Source organism: Somniosus microcephalus, chromosome 12 (assembly GCF_052327205.1).
Source record: "Somniosus microcephalus isolate GS21.2 chromosome 12, FLI_Smic_1.0, whole genome shotgun sequence".
NCBI lineage: Eukaryota > Metazoa > Chordata > Chondrichthyes > Squaliformes > Somniosidae > Somniosus > Somniosus microcephalus.
This window is the reverse complement of record NC_140998.1, coordinates 62,720,047-62,743,544: the sequence shown is the minus strand read 5'-3', so window position 1 is coordinate 62,743,544 and position 23,498 is coordinate 62,720,047. Positions and strand designations below refer to the sequence as shown.

At 41.1% G+C, this 23,498-nt stretch overlaps 1 protein-coding gene across 3 annotated transcripts in view; it reads left to right on the top strand.

Annotated features, from left to right (window-relative positions):
- The window catches only part of ppp2r5ca (protein phosphatase 2, regulatory subunit B', gamma a), a 293,739-nt gene that overhangs the window by 227,894 nt on the left and 42,347 nt on the right, over positions 1–23,498 (top strand). For all 3 annotated transcript variants that reach the window (XM_086002969.1, XM_086002972.1, XM_086002970.1), the window contains 5 exons: positions 4,979–5,087; positions 9,444–9,497; positions 10,621–10,791; positions 10,999–11,126; positions 13,232–13,333. In XM_086002969.1, the coding sequence (XP_085859095.1) occupies positions 4,979–5,087; positions 9,444–9,497; positions 10,621–10,791; positions 10,999–11,126; positions 13,232–13,333 (564 nt within the window). The remainder of the gene's footprint in view (positions 1–4,978; positions 5,088–9,443; positions 9,498–10,620; positions 10,792–10,998; positions 11,127–13,231; positions 13,334–23,498) is intronic.

Here is a 23,498-nt window from a genome sequence, read left to right as displayed (position 1 = left end):
GGATAAGGGGTAGGCCATTTAGGACAGAGATGAGGAGGAATTTCTTCACCCAGAGAGTGGGGAACCTGTGGAATTCTCTACCACAGAAGGCAGTAGAGGCCAATACATTAAATATATTCAAGAAGGAGTTGGATATATTTCTTAAGGCTAAAGGGATCAAGGGGTATGGGGAGAAAGCTGGGACCGGGTACTGAATTTGGATGATCAGCCATGATCGCATTGAATGGCGGAGCAGGCTCGAGGGGCCGAATGGCCTGCTCCTATCTTCTATGTTTCTATGCCTGCTACTGCTCCTGGCATGCTCTTCTACACTCCTCGTTGAACCAGGGTTGGTCCCCGGCTTGATGGTAATGGTAGAGTGAGTGATATGCTGGGCCATGAGGTTACAGATTGTGGTGGAATACAATTCTGCTGTCGCTGATGACCCACAGCGCCTCATGGATGCCCAGTTTTGAGCCACTCGACCTGTTCTGAACCTCTCCCATTTAGCATGGTGGTAGTGCCACACAACACGAGGGAGGGTGTTCACAGTGTGAAGACGGGACTTTATCTCCACAAGATCTGTGCGGTGGTCACTCCTACCAATACTGTCATGGACAGATGTATCTGTGACAGGTAGATTGGTGAGGACGAGGTCAAGTATGTTTTTCCCCTCGTGTTGGTTCTCGCCACCTGCCACAGGTCCAGACTGGCAACTATGTCCTTCAGGACGCGGGCAGCTCGGTCAGTAGTGGTGCTACCGAACTACTCTTGGTGATGCACATTGAAGTCCCCCACCCAGAGTACATTCTTGCTGACCTTGGTACTTCTTCCAACTGGTGTTCAACATGGAGGAGTACTGATTCATCAGCTGAGGGAGGGCAGTGGGTGTTAATCAGGAGGTTTTCTTGCCCGTGTTTGACCTGATGCCTTCTCCTGGTTCCTACCTATTTGCACAACACCCTTGTCCTGCTCTCAGTATTTTAAATTTAATCACAGTATTTGCCTCTTGACTTTTTCTTTGCCCTGCTATTTTCCAATTCCCTACTCTGCTTCTCTTCACTGATTCCCAGCACTAAATTGGGAGCTAATAAATTCTTAGTGTATATAGCCCCATTGTCGATTTATTAAAATTAATTAGTTAGTGCCGGCAATCGCTTTAGTGAGGCACTGAGAGTGAATGGGTAGAATAGGGGATGATGCAAGGATTAGTGGGGAAGGACTAGAGAAATCTCTCTCTCTCTCTCTCTCTCTCTCTCCCTGTTGCCCTCAATCAACCTCGGCCTACCTTCTCCTGGTACCACTCGCAGTATAGCCCCTCTCCCTCACCTGGAATCTTATGGTGATTTCTTCCCCCACCTTCCTCATGGTTGTTGCTGCATTGGCCAATCTGTTTTCTGCTTCTGCCTCAGTCCTAAACTGTACCATGCTCACTCCCATGGTCCTATCTGCAACACTGACCCATGTCATTCTCTTCACTGGGCTTGCTGCCTGTCCTTGGTCTCCACTCCATCTTGAATAATGCCAATCTCTGCCAATTACCAGCACCAATTAGGAACCAGCAATTTATGCCATGTCATCCATCCACCTTCTCCTGTTCTTGCATTGTATTATGAAAGCTTCTCTGGTGAACAGGTTCAGATTTATCCTCACTTTGCTGAGAAAATTAGTGACAGCTGTGTGAGAGAGAGATACATGCCTAAGAACCAGTCACAAAGCACAGCATTCAATCTTTGCAGAAATTTCTTGAGAGGGAGGAGGTGCTAGCGGTTTTAGCAGGCCAAAAAGTGGATAAATCCCCAGGCCCGGACGAGATGTATCCCAGGCTGCTGTGGGAGGCAAAGGAGGAGATTGCAGGGGCTCTGACACAAATTTTCAGAACCTCTCTGGCCACAGGGGATGTACCAGAGGACTGGAGAACAGCTAATGTAGTACCACTATACAAGAAGGGTAGCAGGGATAAACCAGGGAATTACAGGCCAGTGAGCCTAACATCTGTGGTGGGGAAATTATTGGAAAAAATTCTGAGGGACAAAATTAATCTCCACTTGGAGAGGCAAGGATTAATCGGGGATAGTCAGCATGGCTTTGTCAAGGTTAAATCATGTCTGACAAATCTGATTGAATTTTTCGAGGGGGTGACTAGGGGGGTGGATGAGGGAAATGCTGTGGATGTGGTTTACATGGACTTCAGTAAAGCTTTTGACAAAGTCCCGCATAGGAGACTGGTCAAGAAGGTAAGAGCCCATGGGATCCAGGGTGCCTTGGCGCGTTGGATCCTAAACTGGCTGAGTGGCAGGAGGCAGAGGGTGATGGTCGAAGGATGCTTTTGTGACTGGAAGCCTGTGTCCAGTGGGGTACCTCAGGGATCGGTGCTGGGTCCCTTGTTGTTTGTGATCTACATAAATGATTTGGATGAGAATGTAAAAGGTATGATCAGTAAGTTCGCAGATGACACGAAAATTGGTGGGGTGGTAAATTGCGAGGAGGAAAGCCTCAGGCTACAGGACGATATAAACGGGTTGGTCAGATGGGCGGAAAAGTGGCAAATGGAATTTAACCCTGAAAAGTGCGAGGTGATGCATTTTGGACGGACAAATAAGGCAAGGGAATACACAATGAGTGGTAGGACCCTAGGAAGTACAGAGGGTCAGAGGGACCTTGGTGTACATGTACATAGATCTCTGAAGGCAGCGGAACAGGTAGATAAGGTGGTTAAAAAGGCATATGGGATACTTGCCTTCATTAGCCGAGGCATAGAATATAAGAGCAGGGAGGTTATGATGGAGCTGTACAAAACGCTGGTGAGGCCACAGCTGGAGTACTGTGTGCAGTTCTGGTCGCCTCACTATAGGAAGGATGTGATTGCTTTGGAGAGGGTGCAGAGAAGATTCACCAGGATGTTACCTGGGATGGAGCGCCTCAGCTATGAAGAAAGACTAAACAGGCTGGGGTTGTTTTCCTTGGAGCAAAGAAGGCTGAGGGGGGACCTGATTGAGGTGTACAAAATGATGAGGGGCATAGATAGGGTAGATAAAGAGGAACTTTTCCCCTTAGTAGGGGGGTCAATAACAAGGGGGCATAGATTCAGGGTAAGGGGCAGGAGATTTAGAGGGGATTTGAGGAGGAACTTTTTCACCCAGAGGGTGGTTGGAATCTGGAACTCACTGCCTGAAAGGGTGGTAGAGGCAGGAACCCTCACAACATTCAAGAAGCATTTGGATGAGCACTTGAAATGCCATTGCATACAAGGCTATGGACCAAATGCTGGAAAATGGGATTAGACAGGACAGGGGTGGATGGGCGGCGCGGACACGATGGGCCGAAGGGCCTCTTTCTGTGCTGTAAAACTCTATGACTCTATGACTCATGAACCAGTGGCCGGAACTGTATAAATCTTCCCCACCATTGCTCTCGGGCTCTCTTCCACTCATTACTGGTAGACAGCTGGAATCCTCCAGTGATCATCTTCAGTTATAATTTGTTTATGAATGTGCAATTTCACTGACGTGTGCCCAAACAATATTCAAATTCAGTTTTTATTGCATGATATTCTGGGATATAAATAACAGAGCTTTGAGGATTAAATTCCGTTATTCATTATGAAATGAGTGGCCTTTAACATCTCTCTTACTTTATCACACAGCTGTCACTAATTTTCTCAGCATTTGAATCAAAAGGAGGAATATGGCTTTACAAAAAAACTACAATAAGCAACGTTTAAGGGTGTATTAAAATCATTAAGCATGAGCAGTCAGCAAATTCTGTCAATAAAAATAAAGAGCCAGTGAAATTATTTCAAAATCTTTTTGAAAATCCTTTTGCTACCATCTTGCTTTCTCTACCAAGTTGAAGACTTGCTGAGAATCGGGTTTGTAATATTTGTAATAAAATATAAAATTTACAAAACAATTAAACTTGCCTAAAGAGTAGAATTTTCTGTATTTAAAATGCCTGCTTTCCATCAGAGGCATGTTCCTGTTGAGAGGTCGGTCTACAGTTCACGGTGACTCTCTGAACCATCACTTTCAGCTGATGAACTCCCCCAGCATGCACTTTTACTTACTGATGGACTAACCATTCACAGAGCAAGCCAGGACTTGCTGATTGTAAGCCCTGCAGCCTTTTCCTCTCCTGTCAATCGATGAGTAAGGACTGACAACTAAAACCCTAAGGAAACTGTTTTGGAAACTGAAGTAAATCAAATTTGTTTTGTATAAAATCATCTAAACTTCAAATATGTATGAATTTTAGAATGAAACTGAGGTAACTTTCACAATCAATGTAAGTTACTATTTTCAAGCAATTTTTATTTATGCATGTTTTGTATGTGACGAGTAAAGATTTGTGCTTTGAAATATTTTTTGATTATGTATTTTGTAATGCATTCTAAAAGTTGAGAATAGCCGCACTTTTATGTTTGAGAACAGCAGAAAGATCCCAACTTCTGGAAATACTATCCTTCTTTCAGTTTGGAGAGGACTCCTACTCCTGAAATAGAATGTTTAATTTACGTAGAAAGTTTCAGTAACACGAAGTGTTATGCCAGAGTTATTAAATAAGGAATGATGCAATTTAGTTTAATCTTTAGTTTTATATTTCTTGCTCCTCACTGTAAAAACTCATGCTAAATACATGGGGGACAGCCTGCCTATTTGATATTGTACATTGAGACTGCTCTGGATAATTTGTATTATATTTTTACTCAAAGCATTTAAGGTAAATAGAGATTTTAATGTGAGTTTCTGCTAATTTGATACTGTAGATGTCCTCGAATCGAATTTTTTTGTTGCTGATTAATAGTATTTTTCATCTGACTTCTGTGACTAATTGTACATAGCTGTAGAAAGATGCGATTACAACAGCTTAACTTTCAAATCATCTTGAGCAACACCACAAGAAATCTGCTAGTAACCAATTTTTGTTGTTTCAAATAGGTGGAGTAGATATATTGTTTGAATACTTCATTAGCTAACATTTTTTCTTCTTTTTGCTGCAGTATTATTAATGGATTTGCATTACCATTAAAAGAAGAGCACAAGGTTTTCCTGTTGAAAGTGTTGTTACCACTCCACAAAGTAAAATCTCTCAGTGTCTACCATCCACAGGTAATTTAACATTTTGATATTTTGTTGAAATATTAAGATGTTTTAATATGTGAAGTAGGAATTTACTCTTCTCAGTCATTACTTCTACGTCAGATTTGTTTGCGTATTGATCCAGTTTATTCATTGTGGTAAGTCATAATGCAATATGTTGAAACACTGGTTCCTTTGAAAACATGTAATACAGGTAGACTACCTTTTATCCGAACTTCCAAAAACCGAAACCCTCTAAAAACCGAAGGTTTTCTCGTTCAGCGTAAGTCGTGTGCACGACATGACCAGAGTGGCGCACGACCCCGACCCCCGCCGCGGACCCCCCCGCCGACCCCGACTCCCGCGGACTCCCGCCAACCCCCCCGCGGACTCCCGACGACCCCCCGCCGACCCACCCCCGACAAATTTCCCAGTCTTATAAAATACCTTCCGAAATCCGAAATTTTCCGAAAACCGAAACACGGCTGGTCCCGAGGTTTTCGGATAAAGGATAGTCTACCTGTAGTGGTCTGTTATTTCAGAACTAAAGTTGCAAGTAACTCCGTCCTTCCATGAGAATAGGAAGAAGGATTTGTTAAGTGTTGATTCCTGAGAGCAACCTCACCACCTGAATAACTTTTGGAAATCTTTTTTGAAAATAATAGTTATAAATTATGGTTGTTACTGATCAAAAAACCTAGCAACAGGTAAAAGCCACTTGGGTCAACAATCCTGTCCTTTGGTTGATCTCGCTCTCAACCATAACTTGATACCCCATTCCTGGAATTTCCCCTTTCTCCAAAAATGTATCTAGTTGTCTATTGAACCCATTTATACTGCTTGCTTTGGTGGCTTTTTTTGGTGACATACTGTATATGTGCATTATCTTTTTGTGTGAAATAGTTCTGCCTGGATTCCCCAATTACTTCTGCCTGAATTCCCCACTTACTCAAACATCCTAATTTTCAAAATGAATAGTTAATTACTCCTAAATTTTTCAGAAGTCATTTGCAGTTTACTATATTTGCTTATCTCTGTTTTTGTCTCTAGCTTTCTTCATCTGTAGCTTTCTATCTGCACTGTTTGTACTTGCATATCCGGGACAGTATGCAGTTGACCTCTGGTTCACTTTAATGGGCTGGGCCAAGCCAGGTCTTGTGATGGTGTGCCCACACTGGGCCTCGATGTGGTCTTTGAATTTGTCATTAGCAGAAACAATTTATCTGCATCAATTTTATCACTGTTCCATAATTCTGAAAATTTCTTATTATATTGCCTCCACTTTCAAACAAAAGCAAGCCGAACTTCCTTGAGGGGAAGAGGCTCTAATACTGAAGCTTTAAATGTACACTTAGTGTATCTAATTTTCAAGTCTTCACAGACACCCTAGGCTTTGTTTTGGAAAATGTATGTTCCTAGAACTAGTTGCATAGAGTAGAATTTTAAGTTTGATTGGTGAAAGAGCAGAGCCTATTGAGTAAACCTTTTCGTCTTGTGGCCTAGCATGCAAGTTGTATACTTGACAATTATATTGGCTGAGGATTGAAAATGTAACAAATATTGTAAAATATAATTGGGTTTTCAAGTTGCATTTGCTTTACTAACAAACTAGAAATGTTTGGTTGGTGATGTAACTTTTTAAAGAGGAGAAATGTTTTGCGATCAGTTTTTAGGGAAAAAAATTAATAAAAATCTGCTTTTGCATTTGAAGTTGTTTGGTCAAAGATAGAGCCTTAGATGTTACAGCATCTTAAATTTAAAATAGGGATAAGCTTAACCTGCTTAAGAGCACTCCCTGCAGGAACCAAATTATTAATGATTAAAAGTGGAATTGCTCATTAGCCTGTACTTCATTTTTTAAAACAAACAAATTACCTTTTGTGAAATTCGATAATGGAGCTTGGAGTGGGTAACTGGAACTGCATTCCCAGTCCCTGTAGCCTTACTGAATTTCCACAATAGAGCTTTGTACAGGGAAAATATAACGCGTGCTGCTCTTTATTTTAAATTAGAACAAAAAATGACTGGCCCGTATTTTCCGATCGCAGGCCTCCCACGGGCGGAGGCCTGCGATCTGGAAAAATCTGTGCCCTTACCTGAGGGCTTCCGGGACACGCACAGTTCCGATGCTGGGCCTCACCAAACTCGGGCGCATGTAGTTCGCAGCATCCCTGGGATCACGTGGGCCATGGGGAGCCAATCACAGAAGGGAATCTCCCTTCATACATTTGACAGGAAGACCTGTCAAATATATGAATGGAGATCAATGAAAAAACATAGTAAAACTTTAAATACATTTTTTTAATCACATTTTTAAAATGACTTTCAATTACAATAAATTAAGTATTTTAAACAAAAATAAAAAATTAAGTATTTTACGGGGCTAAAAATAAACTTACCTTTTTTAAAGTATTTTTAAATGATAAATCAGTGGGAAAAACATTTTTTTTTTTTACTCTTATCCTGGCAAAAGCAGGCCTTACACCTGCTTTAACCAGGCGTAAGAATTTTAAGGGTTTTCTGCAGACGGAGGGTCTCCAAAAAGCAGAACTATCCGCCTGCAGAGGCCCTTCTCCAGGGCAGCCGGAGGATCTGTCATGAGGATTCTTGACAGATCGGATATGCCGGTTTTCAGCACATGCGCTGTGCATGCCTGAAACCGGCATTTCCAATGTCCCTACGGGTGGGTGCACAGCACGTACCCACCCGGAGAGATCGGAATATCCGGCCCAATGTTTGTAATCCCTATGGCTCCCACAGAATTGTAATGGGGCATGGGAGAGAGCGAAAGAAGGGTAATCGTGCTGTCTGAAAACTATTAGCTTAAAGATTCCACTAATTTTTATCTAAACTTCAAGTTTCCTCCCTCATTAGACATTTAGCTCCATTCAAGATAGACGTGTTGGATTCTTTTACACATCTTGTGTTACTAAGCATATTGTACCACCTCCTCAGCTTAAATGGATTTGTACATATGTTCTGCACTATGTTCTCCCATGGCTTATTGGCAGAATTTTCACTTGAATTGCATAAGCATGCAACTTGTAAGTGTTGTGAAAGTTTCTGATTTTTGCTCTCCCCTTTTCAAAAAAAAAAAAATGCTGGTGCCTTGGCTTTATTGCTCAAAAATTATCCACAGTGGGCGGTGTCATCTTACAGCTATGTCACGTAATATGAAATAAACGACACTGCTAACTGAGTGATAGGATGGAACCTAATTTTGGGGTGGTGTGTCATATTCCAGTGTCCTGTGCCACAGAATAGATTGCAGGTTTGCACTCACACTTCTGTACATTAGCCGTGCAGTTGGATAGATGACAAATTGTTCCCCAAAAGAAGGTAAAACTGGAAAACAAATTGCCTGGGCCCACCCTGTATATTTCCCAGTATCCAGCTACAGAGTAGTTTGGTGCTATTTGCAACAGGTTATTTGCTCTCCTCTGTTGAGGTGATAATTAGTCAGCACAAAGAGGACCAGCCCTCCTGTCTACCCTTATCTCTGCCAGCCCCATCCACACTCTAATATAACATCAAATGGTGCCAAAGAAGTTGAAATACAATATCATACTGTGCTGACTCAAACTGGTTCCAATGAGTAGACCAGAATATGCTTGGATTGCTGCAGAGTTTTGACACTGACTAGGCAAATTCTCTAACTTGTCATCTTAACAACTTCCTCCTCACTATTATCAACGCTGAATGCACATGCATTTACGCACCTATTAAAACTTTTAACCTCAGTTTGATTAGTCACTTATCCAACAGATAATATGAAAATTAGCGCAGTGGGAATCTATATCTGGCATTAAATTAGTACAGGAAACTTTCTGGTATCCGGCATGGACGGGACCGACGTGTTGCCGGTTCATCAACAATTCCGGATAACCGAACGCTATAGTAAAAGATACAGAGCTCAGAGCTCCGTATAAAGCAACAAACCCTGTTGTTTAGCAACAGCTTCAAAACAATCGGCACAAGTTGCAAGCGTCTCTGTAGCTTAGCAACAGCTTCAGCTACACCCTTGCACAGCAACAAATCAATTTTAAAAAGTAACTAAAAGTAAAAAAAAGTTACCTGAACCAACTCCTGAATTTTGCCGGTGGATAGAGCGTTCCGGTTATTTAGGGGCCGGTTAATCGAAAGTTTCCTGTACCTTGCAAAATTGGTCTTGGAATCTAAATGTACACTCTCGGGAGCTGCAAGCCTACATTTCGTTGTACTGCACTTGTGCACTAACAATGACAATAAAGTTGATTATTATTATTATTTACTTTGCTTGTTTGAAAGTTACTCTGGAGGTAGTAACCTCAAGTTAAGCATCTTCTAAGCTATAAAAGGAGATGTAATATGCAATTCTTTAACTTGTTGGTTCTGCTCTTTACTTAGCTGGCGTACTGTGTGGTGCAGTTCCTAGAAAAAGACAGCACTCTTACTGAACCTGTGAGTTTACCTTAATTGTGTCATCATGTTTACCTTCGTTAAAATATTTTAGAATCCATACTTTAGGAAAACAGTTGCATTTCTTTGCCAAAGGGATTTATGATATGTTTGAAGGTTTTGAAGACTGCATTTTTGAAAATGTCTCAATTTGTTTTTAAGTGTTCATAATGCATTCTAAATTTATTTCTGAAATACTTAGCATCATAAATTTTCACTTGTTCCATTTATATAAATTTCTAAATTAAATTTTAGTTGATCTGTTTTACTTTTGTTAACCTGTTTTAAAAACAATCCATTGTGATGAATATAATGTATTTTTAATTGCAGAGCTTTGTTATCCTAAACTCGGGTGACTGTCTGTGTGGAGTTTGCACATTCTCCCCGTGTTTGCGTGGGTTTCCTCCGGGTGCTCCGGTTTCCTCCCACAGTCCAAAAATGTGCGGGTTAGGTAGATTGGCTATGATAAATTGACCCTTAGTGTTAGGGGGATTAAATATGTGGGGTTACGAGGATAGGGTGGGATATGTGTTGGTGTAGGGGTTACAGGGATCGGGTGGGATATGTGTCGGTGCAGGCTCGATGGGCCGAAATGGCCTCTATCTGCACTGTGGGGTTTCTGTGATTTCTGTGATAAACTAGTCATGATCATTTCTGCCTCGGGAAATGTTTAGTTCCACTTGCATTAATTACCTTTTTTCCATTTTACCAATAGCTAAACAGGGTACATTGCTATATAGTTTATTTCTTGCATAATATGCAAATACAGAAATTCTGATGTAGTGGGAGATTTATTATTTAAAAAGAACAGTGGCTACTAATTGCATGTGCAAAATACATGGAAGTTATTTAGCTTCATTGGACCATTCCATCATGCTGCTTTTACCAGCTGATCATATAATATGGTCATGAAGTGCTGAAAGATGCTACTTTCTGGCTGTTGGCAGAAAGCATTCAATGTTGAGAAATGTGATTATTGTGTTGAAAACAAGTCGTTTCATGGGCTAGTTTAATAATTATCCATTTTCATTAAATAGCTCAACTTTCTTGTGTAGGGTACTCAAGTTATTAATGTGCTTCAGAATTGTCAAAGCATTTAGCTCTAACACAGTTTTGACATTTGTAGGTGGTTATGGCATTGCTCAAGTACTGGCCAAAGACGCACAGTCCAAAGGAAGTGATGTTTCTAAATGAATTGGAAGAGATTTTGGATGTCATTGAACCATCAGAATTTGTAAAAGTCATGGAGCCCCTGTTTCGACAGCTGGCTAAGTGTGTTTCCAGTCCACATTTTCAGGTGAGCAGTTAGTTGCATCAGTGTGAAAGTTTTTTTAAAGCAAAAAATGTGTTACTGGCCAAACTATAAAAAGTCCATGGACTGTTTCATGTAATGACAAAGGTGTGTTTAAAAAAAAAAAAAAAAAAAAAGTTTTAATTCCTTTTTAGTTGCAAGCAATATCCATTACCATTTTATTCTGGTTTTGATCTGCATTCTTTGATCTAGGTGGCAGAACGAGCCCTGTATTATTGGAATAATGAATACATCATGAGTCTGATCAGTGACAATGCAGCCAAGATCTTGCCCATTATGTTCCCGTCCCTGTACCGTAATTCAAAGACTCATTGGAACAAGTAAGAGGACCGCTGTATTATGTTATCTTTGGCCTTTCACAAGCTCTATGCAAAAAAAAAAAAAAAAACGAATTCTCTTTTGAAATAAGTTAGAATATTAAAGTAGTTCAATAAAGAATAATAAAAGCATGAATATTAAAAAGGAATGTTTCTGATTATTTTCAAGCTGGGGTATATTGAATATTAAAATAAATGTTCACACGCAGGCAACTTAAAATATATAAATAGAATATGCTTTGATTATCCAACTGGGTATGTTTTCATTTTTGCAAAATGTTTAGTGCTAATAAGTCTAAAGGATTTATATAGGAACATAAGAACAGGAGTAGGCCATTTAACAACAACAACTTGTATTTATATAGCACCTTTAAGGTCTTAAAACATCCCAAGGCACTTCACAGGAGCATTATTAAACAAAATTTGATGTGAGACACACGAGATATTATGGCAGATGACCAAAAGCTTGGTCGAAGAGGTAGGTTTTAAGAAGCATCTTAAAGGAGGATGGAGAGGTTTAGGGAGGGAATTCCAGAGCTTAGGGCCTTGGCAGCTGAAGTCACGGCCACCAATGGTTGAGCGATTAAAATCAGGGATGTTCAAGAGGGCAGAATTAGAGGAGCGCAGATACCTCTGGAGCGGGGGATGCTGGAGGAGATTACAGTGATAGGGAGGGCTCAGCCGCTCAAGTCTGTTCACCTACTCAATTAGGCCATGGCTGATCTGTACCTCAACTCCATTCACCCGCTTTGATACCCTTACCTAACAAAAAATCTATTGACCTCAGTTTTGAAAATTTCAATTGATCCAGCAGCCACAGTCTTTTGAGAGAGTGTTCCAGATTTCTACTACTTTGTGTGAAGACGTGCTTCCTGATTTCACTCCTGGATGGCCTGACTCTAATTTTAAGATTATGCCCCCTTGTTCATGATTTCCCCCCATCAGAGAAAATAGTTTATCTGTATCTACCTTATCGAATCCTTTTATCATTTTAAACACCTTGATTAGATCACCTCTCAACCTTCTAAACTCAAGGGAATACAAGCCAAATTTATGCAACCTGGCCTCATAATTTAACCCTTTAAACCCTGGTATCATTCTGGTGAATCTGCGCTGTACTACCTCCAATTTGTACTTGTCAAATTACATAGGCTGGAGTTCAGTATTTGACAATACTAACTTAAATACCACTTTAAAGTATGGCTAATTCCACAATAGAGGGCAGAGAGGATCTGTTCTGAAACATTGCTACCATAAGTCCTCCATATACATTTGAATGTTTCAAATGTACTTGCCACTTGCAGGAGACTGTTTAGGAGCTAGGAGCACACAGCTTGTGTCCAAAATCTACTCAAAAGTATTTTAAATTTGTTCCTGGATTTGTTGGCTATGCATTGAGAAAGCTCAGTTATACTTTTTCTATCAGAACTTTTACAAAGTTTCTGTGATCTATAGCTTTAATGTTTTTGTTGCTTTAGCTTTAAAAGTTTAACATTAAACTTATAACATTATTTATAATTTAATGTTTGTTCCTTACCCTATTTGTAGTGAAGTTTGATAGACCAGTATGAAAGTATATGTTAACAGTAGAGGTGAGATTTTGATGTTACTTCAGATAACCTATAAAGTAAGCTTGTGCCTTATTATAAATAGAAATGAATTACTAAGATATTGCTGTTTTAGAAGCATGACACTGTTATGTTGAATGTTACTACAAATGTGTATTTTAGTGTATTCTTGTAGCTGAAAACTTTGGGGGAATTTTCACCTAACCCGCCAGATGACAAAACGGACGGGTGACTCCATCCTGTCAGTTTCCTACCAGGCGGGTTAGGTTAAAATTACTTTTTGTTCTCATTAACGGCAAAATTTCTGTTAAGGTGTAGATCATTTCCTTTGGTCAGGAGAGGACATGACTTCAAACTTCATGTTATTGTGTAGTATTAATGTGCAGTTTAGATTCTGAATAAGGTGTTCCCTTTATTTCTAATTCCAAAATATAGCTAGTGTTTGTAATCACATAATATCAACCTAATGCATAGAGGAATACACTGTTTAAGTACTGCTTAAGCATACTTGAGATTTAATGAAAAGTTTTACGAATATAGGACTATCCATGGATTAATCTACAATGCTCTGAAACTCTTTATGGAAATGAATCAGAAACTATTTGATGACTGCACCCAACAGTTCAAAGCTGAAAGGCAAAAGTAAGTTAATCTGTCTGTCTATCTAACTATATCTATAGATCTCACTCTCACATGAAGTTGTCTATCATACATTTGGCGTCATACCTGCACGCGATTGGCCCAAATTTTGTGTTCATAAAACATCAACAAAAAACAAATGAACAAGTGGAGAATGTACCCATCAGCAAACCAGAATGAAACCACAAATCAGGTATAATAGTGTAGTGGTTATAGTACTGGACAAGCAATTTAGTTCAAATACCACCATGCCAAGTTGTGAAACTTATTCAATAAGTTTGGTAAATTGTAAGCTGGCACCACTGAAATCTACCGTGTCATAAAAACTGAACTACTGTAGTTCAATTAATGTCTACACACGGCTCTAGTTTGTACCATATTGTTGGCTCAATGCCTTCTGAAATCAAATTAGAACGAGGAAAGACACTGCTCCTGTGTGTGTGTCTCACTCTTGTGCTTGTTCATCAGAAATTAGAATATTATTTTCTAACTCAGTAAAACAGTTGGAATAATTAGAAGCTTCCTATTTCAAAATTTAGCCTTTTTTTGAAAGCAAGCTAAAATTAGGATGCAGAAAGATGTGCTTTCTAAGATATATAGCATTAAAGAAAAAGCTACAATGGGTGTGTGATCATTACTTGTTCATGCTCTTTTTTTTAAAGAAAATTTGTTTATATGAATGTTACCTAAACACAGCTTTTGAAATTTTTCCTGTAGGTTTCCTTCAAATAATTTTGAAAAATAATCTGAGCAGAAACTACAATTATGTAAAATTTTCCAATATATATTTTCAAGTTATTTTTGAATTACATTGAACTCATATATAACTTCTCTCTCAGTAATGTCTTTCTTAAACCAACATTCTATTTATGCCTAACACTTAAAAAGTAATACCACAATAATACATTTTCCATGCTCAATATCCTGTGATCAATGCCGCAGGAGATCCAGTTGTAAAAGAAAGACTTGCATTTATATAACGCCTTTCATGACCACCAGACGTCCCAAAGCGCTTTACAGCCAATGAAGTACTTTTTGAAGTGTAGTCAGTGTTGCAATGTAGGAAATGCGGCAGCCAATTTGCACACAGCAATCTCCCACAAACAACAATGTAATATAACCAGATAATCTGTTTTTGTTATATTGATTGAGGGATAAATATTGGCCAGCACACCAGGGGTAACTACACTGCTCTTTTTCGAAATAGTGCCATGGGATCTTTTATATCCACCTGAGAGAGCAGACGGGACCTCGGTTTAATGTCTCATCCAAAAGACAGCACCGCCGACAGTGCAGCACTTCCTCAGTACTGCACTGGAGTGTCCGCCTAGATTTTTGTGCTCAAGTCTGTGGAGTGGGAATTGAACCCACAACCTTCTGACTCAGAGACGAGGCTGCTACATAAGAACATAAGAAATAGGAGCAAGAATAGGCCATTTAGCCCCTCGAGCCTGCTCCGCCATTCAATAAGATCATGGCTGATCTGATCTTGGCCTCAACTCCACTTTCCCACCCACTCCCCATAACCCTTGACTCCCCTGTAGCTCAAATATCTGTCTGTCTACGCCTTGAATATATTCAATGGCTCCGCCTCCACAGCTCTCTGGGGTAGAGAATTCCAAAGATTCACGGCCCTCAGAGAAGAAATTCCTCCTCATCTCCGTTTTAAATGGGTGACCCCTTATTCTGAAACTATGCCCCCTAGTTCTAGATCCCCCCACAATGGGAAACATCCTCCCTGCATCTACCCTGTCAAGCCCCCTCAGAATCTTATATATTTCAATAAGATCCCTCTCTTTCTTCTAAACTCCAATGAGTAAAGGCCCAACCTGCTCAACCTTTCTTCATGAAACAACCCCTTCATCTCAGGAATCAACCTTGTGAACCTTCTCTAAACTGCCTCCCATGCAAGTAAGTATATTCCTCTTTAAATAAGGAGACCAAAACTGCACGCAGTACTCCAGATGTGATCTCACCAGCGCCCTGTACAGTTGCAGCAAGACTTCCCTACTTTTATACTCCATCCCCCATCCCCCTTGCAATAAGGGCCAACACTCCATTTGCTTTCCTAATTACTTGCTGTACCTGCATGCTAACTTTTTCTGTTTCATGTACGAGGACCCCAGATCCCTCTGTACCGCAGCATTTTGTAGTCTCTCTCCATTTAAATAATTTGCTTCTTTATTCTTCCTACCAAAGTGGATAACCTCACATTTTCCTACATTATACTCCATCTGCCAAATTTTTGCCCACTCACTTAACCTATCTATATCCCTTTGCACTCTTTGGCCGGAATTTTGCCGGCACTCGGGGTGGGTTTGGAGGCGGGACATCTGGCAAAATCGCATAGACTGACAGCAGGTAGGAAACTCGCTGTCAACCTGCCTCCAATCAATCTTCCCAAGTGTCGGGTCCCCGATTTGCGCATGGACCTGACACCTAGCAGCGGGAAGAGGATTATAGCCACTTAACTGCCTGTTAAAGGTTGTTAACAGGCAATTAACAGGCTGTTTTGCAATTTTGACACTTCTACTTCAGGCTTCTCAGTATCCGGACACCACGCCAGGTAAGTGTGACATGTTGAGTCTGGTGTAATGTTTCTGCATTGATGGCAGCTGCAGAAGTGGTGTGAAGGATCCAATGGTGCACTGGTGAGTTTCAGAGGCAAGAAAATGTTGGGGAAATCAATTTTAATGCATTTAGACTTTTCTGTAGGTAACAGGTTTTCAATTGTATGTGTCGACCCATCTCATTGGGAGAACCTCTCTCACCAGTGACAGATCGCTTCTGTAACCTCACCTGCAGCTGCCATCTGTTCTAGCCTATGGAGGGAGTCATTGGAGAGCCTGGGTGCAAGAGCTCACCTTTGTACAGTGATTGTCAGTGTTTGCAGCACCTCAATGCTGTCAAACACTGAGAAATCAGTTGGCAAAAAAAATTGTGTGTGGTCCCTTTAAGAAAACCGGCAGATGACGCGTCATCAAATGATGTCATCAGACCGGCTTCGTCTTAATTGGCCGGCAAGCCCGCAGGGCAGTCTTAAGGCCAATTGACGTAAAATCACGTCTGTGGGCCGGATGTAGTTGGGGGCGGAACTGGAACCCGGAAGCCACCTGACCCGCTCCCAAGCTGCATCGATCGAGAAAATCGCGGCCTTTGTGTCCTCCTCACAACTTGCTTTCCCAGCTATCTCTATCATCAGCAAATTTGGCTACAGTACACTCGGTCCCTCCATCCAAGTCATTAATATAGATTGTAAATAGTTGAGACCCTGGCACTGAACCCTGTGGCACCCCACTAGTTACAGTTTGCCAACCTGAAAATGGCCCATTTATCCCGACTCTCTGTTTTCTGTCAGTTATCCAATCTTCTATCCATGCTAATATATTGCCCCCAACCCCGTGAGCTCTTATCTTGTGCAGTAACCTTTTATGTGGCACCTTATCGACTGCCTTCTGGAAATCCAAATACACCACATCCACTGGTTCCCCTTTATCCACCCTGCTCGTTACATCCTCAAAGAACTCGTCAATATGTCAAACATGATTTCCCATTCATACAATCAAGCAGAGTCAAAATGGTTTTATTATGATTTTCTAAATGACCTGCTATTACTTCCTTAATAATGGATTCCATCATTTTCCTAATGACAGATGTTAGGCTAACTAGCCTATAGTTTCCTGCTTTCTGTCTCCCTCCTTTCTTGAATAGGGGAGTTACATTTGCGGTTTTCCAATTCGCTGGGACCTCTCCAGAATCCAGGGAATTTTGGTAGATTACAACCAATGCATCCACTATCTCTGCAGCCACTTCTTTTAAGACCCTAGGATGCAGGCCATCAGGTTCAGGGGACTTGTCAGCCTTTAGTCCCATTAGTTTGCCTAGTACTTTTTCTCTAGTGTTTGTGATTGTTTTAAGTTCCTCCCTCCCTATAGCCCGTTGATTATCAATTATTATTGGGATGCTTTTAGTGTCTTCTGCCATGAAGACCGATACAAAAGATTTGTTCAAAGTCTCTGCCATTTCCCTGTTTCCCATTATTAATTCCCGAGTCTCATCCTCTAAGGGACCAACTTTTATTTTAGCTACTCTCTTCCTTTTTATATACCTGTAGAAGCTCTTGCTGTCTGTTTTTATATTTTTTGCTAGTTTACTCTCTCAATCTATCTTCTCCCACTTTATTATTTTTTTAGTCATCCTTTGCTGGTTTCTAAAAATTTCCCAATCCTCTGGCCTACCACTAATCTTCGCAACATTATATGCCTTTTCTTTCAATTTGATACCATCCTTAACTTCCTTAGTTAGCCACAGATGGTCCAGCCTTCTCGTAGAGTCCTTCTTTCTCACTGGAATAAATCTTTGCTGAGAGTTGTGAAATCTCTCCTTAAATGTCTGCTGCTGCTTATCTACTGTCTTACCCTTTAATCTATTTTCCCAGTCCACTTGAACCAACTTTCTACATGTTGGCTCAAAAAGCTCTCCTGGATGCACTTTTAGAATTTTGCACCCTCTAAGCCTTTCACACTCTGACTATCCCAATTAATATTGGGGAAGTTGAAATCTCCCACTATTATTACCCTATTATTTTCGCACTTCTCTGAGATTTGCCTACATATCTGTTCCTCTATCTCCCCCTGACTATTTGGGGGCCTATAGTACACTCCCAGCAAAGTGCTTGCCCCCTTTTTGTTTTTAAGTTCTACCCATATGGCCTCATTAGAGGAACCCGCTAATATATCATCCCTCCTTACAGCAGTAATTGACTCCTTAATTAATATTGCAACACCCCCTCCCCTTTTACACCCCCCTCTGTCTCGCCTGAAGATTCTATACCCCGGAATATTGAGCTGCCAGTCCTGACCCTCCCTCAACCATGTCTCCGTGATAGCAACAATATCGTACTCCCATGTGTTCAACAACAACTTCAGTTCATCCACCTTATTTGCAAGACTCCTTGCATTAAAATAAATGCCTTCCAGCCTTCCCATATTGCCTTTTGCCTTCACATATTTGCTCTGCCTTCCCAGCTGACTTGTTTTTTCCTCCGTATTTGGCTGTAAATCACCCCCTACTATAGCTCCACTCTGTATCCTATCCCCCTGCCAAATTAGTTTAAACCCCCCCCAACAGTGCTAGCAAACCTCCCCGCAAGGATATTGGTCCCCCTCTGGTTCAGGTATAAACCGTCCGACTTGTACAAGTCCCAGCTTTCCCAGAAGCAGACCCGGTGATCCAGGAAACTAAAGCTCTCCCTCCTGCACCATCCCTTTAGCCACCATCCCGAATACAATCTTCTGAACTCGTCCTCAAGGCTACCCTTCCCAATTTGATTTATCCAATCTATATGAAGATTAAAATCGCCCATGATTATTGCAGTACCTTTCTTACAAGCCCCCATTATTTCTTGATTTATACACTGTCCTACAGTGTAGCTACTGTTAGGGGGCCAATAGACTACTCCCACCAGTGACTACTATTTCTTATCTCCACCCAAACTGATTCTACATCTTGATCTTCTGAGCCAATATCATTTCTCACCACTGCACTGATCTCATCCTTTATTAACAGAGCTACCCCACCTCCTTTTCCTTTCTGCCTATCCTTCCGAAATGTCAAATACCCCTGAATATTCAGTTCCCAGCCTTGGTCACCTTGCAACCACGTCTCTGTAATGGCTATCAGATCATACCCATTTATTTCTATTGTGCCATCAACTCATCTATCTTGTTACGAATGTTGCGTGCGTTCCGATAAAGAGCCTTTAATTTTGTCTTTTTTACCATTTTTCCTTACTGTGACTATTTACTGGTGCACTCTTATATTTATTTGCTTGGTCTCTTCCTATCACACTCTCGTTATCATTACCCCTATTGCTACCCTGCCTTCTCCTTTCTCTTTGACTTTCTAAATTCCCCCCCCCCCCCCCCTCCCTGTGGGGGTGAGGAGCTTAGCAGAAGCCCAATTACCTAGCTCGGGCCTGGCTGGGCAAGAAAGGCCCAGGCTTTCAGGCCTAAGAAAAAAACGGGGAAAGGTAGGAAAAAGAATCTTCAGGTTAGAGAAAATATTTACAAATGAGTGATTTTTTTTTTTTTTAAACAATTTAATAAATTCAATTTTATTTTGCTGGAAATGTATATTTGAAAAGAAAGACGCAAAAGCAGGAAAAAGAATGGAAGCAAGATGGCGGCTACTCACCTCGGTTCAGAACGATAAGGCCCGCCCACACGCACCGATTGGTCGACCGTCAGGTGACCAAAGCGTAGGATTGGTCAATCGTCCCGTCACTCGACCGTAGGAGGGCCCGGCCGCACGCGGCAGCAAGCCGGCGTACGATTGGTCGACCTCGAGGTCACTCTGTCGCTATGAGCGGATAATGAGATGGTAATGAGCGGAATTTTGAAGGTTTTTCGGATACCGCGGGCGCGATTTTAGCCCGGCCGAAACGTAAATACGCTTAAGACCGTTTTGGAAAGGTAAGCTTTCTTTCGACGTAACGCACGCGTAGGTACGCCCTATAACTTTCGAGCGCATAGCCGCCCAGACGCACACGCGAGGATAGACGGACAGAAGGACAGACAGACAGAAGCATCGCTTTATATATATATATAGATATTGATTGTAAATAGCTGGGGTCCTAGCACTGATCCCTGCGGTACCCCACTAGTCACTGCCTGCCACTCGGAAAAAGACCCATTTATTCCAACTCTTTGCTTCCTGTCTGCCAACCAGTTCTCTATCCAAGACAGTACCTTACCCCCAATCCCATGTGCTTTAACTTTACACGCTAATCTCTTACGCAGGACCTTATCGAAAGCCTTCTGAAAGTCCCAAATACACCACATCCACTGGTTCTCCCTTATCTATTCTACCAGTTACATCCTCAAAAAATTCCAGTAGATTAGTCAAGCATGATTTACCTTTTTGTAAATCCATGTTGACTTTGTCCGATCCTGTCACTGTTTTCCATGTGCTCTGCTATTGCATCTTTTATAATGGACTCTAGCATTTTCCCCACTACTGATGTCAGGCTTGCCAGTCTATAATTCTTCATTTTTTCTCTACCACCCTTTTTACATAGTGGGGTTACATTAGCTATCCTACAATCCATGGGAACTGTTCCAGAGTATATAGAATTTTGGAAAATGACCAGCAATACATTTACTATTTCTAGGGCCATTTCACGAACCTTTTGGTGGGAAAATTAATTTAATATCATTTTTCTTGGTATATAAACCTATACCAAGGTTTCTCTCCCCCACCTCACCTCAAACTCCCTCCCTCCACTATTCAGCCAAGCAGCATCTTGGTTTAAAGTAAAAAAAAAACTCTCCAATACTTATTTGCAGGAGGAAGGAGACTGGGTACAGTTGGAGATATAGTTGCAATGTTTTCTTTTTTAGGGGGCAAATTTGGAAAATAGATGAGTTTTTTTGGGTGAAGTTTGTTCAGAATCTGAGTCTTGCATTAATGATTTAATATCATTAATTACTCAGTCGCATGCTATAGCACTAATGATTTGAATGCAAAAAGTTATTAATAGATTATGTACTGTTTGCCTAATTTACATGTGCAAATTCAGTTACTTAAGTTTGAATTATGGAAGAAATTGGAGCACTAAGTTTGTAAGACATGGAGAATACAGATTTTATTTTTTCTGTATGTTGATTTCTCGTGGTGTTGCATGCGGGGAGTCAAGACCAATTGCATTCTTTGCGTCGTGATGTTAGAGAGTGGGGAATAATTTATAGAGTGGCCAAGGGGAGTCTGTAACAATGGAGACCAGAAAGGGTCAAGGGGGCACAGTAGAGTAGGGTAACGGGGAGGGGTTGGGTAGAGTGGAGCCAAAGTCTGTGTGGGGGGAGATAGAATACAAGAGGGTAGGTAAGCAGGTTTAGCGGTTGGGGTCAAGGAGGAACAAAGAGCAGAGTTACAGGTCACTGAGGGGGTGGGGGAAAAGGTAGAACAGGATTTGATGGTGGGGAGAAGGGAAGTAGAACAGGTAAAGATACTGAGGGGAATGGGGAGATTAAATGATTTGAGATTAGAGGAGAGGTGGGAGGGGAGAAACAAAGGCCTCTAGAGACTGCAAGAGGACACCAGAACAAGGGGAGCCCTGACCGAACAGCTGCACTACTCCAACTAGTGACATCAGTACAGTGAACCTGGCCAGAGTGGGAAGAGAATGAGAAAGCAGGATGGAGGACAGGCAGATGGAGTAGTGTGTGAGGGGAGAGGGCATGGAGAGAATTGCAGCGGGTGCACAGGGGATGTGGGGAGAACAGGGGGCAGTTTTTCATATTTAGATACGTGTATGTATGTGTTTGTTTTATTAGTGTCAGAATTGAGTTTGACTGCTGTCTGAACAACTAAAAATGACTACACAGTTCCCTAAAGTTAATGTTTATATTTTACAATAATAAACAATTACAGTACATTAAATGGGTGCCAGTTTAACGGGCTAAAATGCAGAGAAGTGGGAACTGTCAGGAGAAAGTGGAGTAGACATTAGCAGGTAAAATGGTCTCCAGCTTCTGTGGTGTTCTGTATCCCTGGGGGTATACACATTATAAAATATAAACATTAAAGGTCTGAGGAGTGCTCCAAGAGGAGCGGAGCTGACCTGTAAAATAAATAGTGTGCTGAACTATAAAAGTCTGGGAGAGGAGTGCAGGCTGTGCCTGAGATGAAGATTGCCGCTGCAGTCGTCCTTCTCCCTCCCTATTTCCTGAAGGGAGTATTACCTGCCACGTAGTCTTTATTCCCACTTGAGCTGAGCCCTTGTGGCTCTCTGTGCTGTTTCTGGAAGTGAGTTTGGTGATGTGCTTCTAGTCCCAGTTGGAAATCATAGATACAGTTACCATAGCAGAACTGAACACTCTTGATGCTCAACGGTATTGAGTCTTGCGAGCAAAAGTTACAGTGTGATGTAGGTCAGCTGAGAACAGGCTAGAAAATAAACATTAAAGCTGGGCAACAATGATGGTAGGTGACAGGTAGAGAAAGTGAAACTAAAAGTAATCACATTTTAAAGGCAAAATTCTTCATTATCACTTTCCACAAAGACAGATTTTTTTTTAAAGTAGAGAGCAGGAGTTATAAAGAAAAATTGGCACTGTATCTAGTTGGCTAGAGATTGGAAGGAAGGTGAGGGACAAAAAGTGGGACAAGGCAGCCTAGGGCAGGGACAAGATGTGTAATTTTTTTTAAATCTTAACACTGAAAACTCCCATTACAGTGCCACCTACAGACATAGCAGGTACTACAGTCACTACAACAGGTTTTTCCCACAGGAGCAAGTTTATAGGAATGGTTTTGATGAAACATGCATTCTGCCTGACGTAGAGTTCATTTTTTGTATATAACATATAGATAGAGAGAGATATCTGTCCATGCCTTCCTACTTTGTGGTCGAATCCCATGTGTGTCACTTATCAGAAGCTGAACTCTAAATATCACATCCACAGAATTTCCATTATGAACAATTTCTGCCATTTTATGAAAGTAAATTTGTTATGCATGATCTCCTTCCCATAATTCCATGCAGATTTTCCCCTTGCCATACCTATCCAGATGTTGTATTATTCCCTTTCGTGTTAGGATATCTTCTAATAATTTACCCACAACAGATGTTGGGCTCACTGGTCTGTCATTTCCTGGGTCGTTTTTATTCTCCTTTTTAAAGATTGCTTTTGGGTTAGCTACTTTCCAATCCTCAAGCACTACTCCTATTTCTAATGATTAGTGACCAGGACATGACCAGTTTTCATAACTGTCACCTTAAATACCCCTATATGACGTTTATCTGGAACTAGTGCATTGTCTTTCTTTAACCTCCTCAGCCTATTGGTGCTGCCGTTATTTGAAAGTTCTATTTCTTATCGTACAGCCACCACCACCATCTGTCTGCCTCCCCTCGCCCAACAATTCTGCTTCCTTCTCTCTCGCTTGACCTGCTTGTTGTAAATGTATTTATAGAAATGTGACATTTCTTTTCATTTTCCTTACGATCCTGTTCTGTTTAAGCTCTCCTAACCAGTTTTCTAATCTCCTTTACCTTTTGTTGAGATTAGCTCTGGTCCTTTCAAATAATCATGGTCGACTGCAACCAATATGGTGGGTATGTTGTGTTTAATCAGAGTTTAAGATGGAATATAACACACTAGTTAGA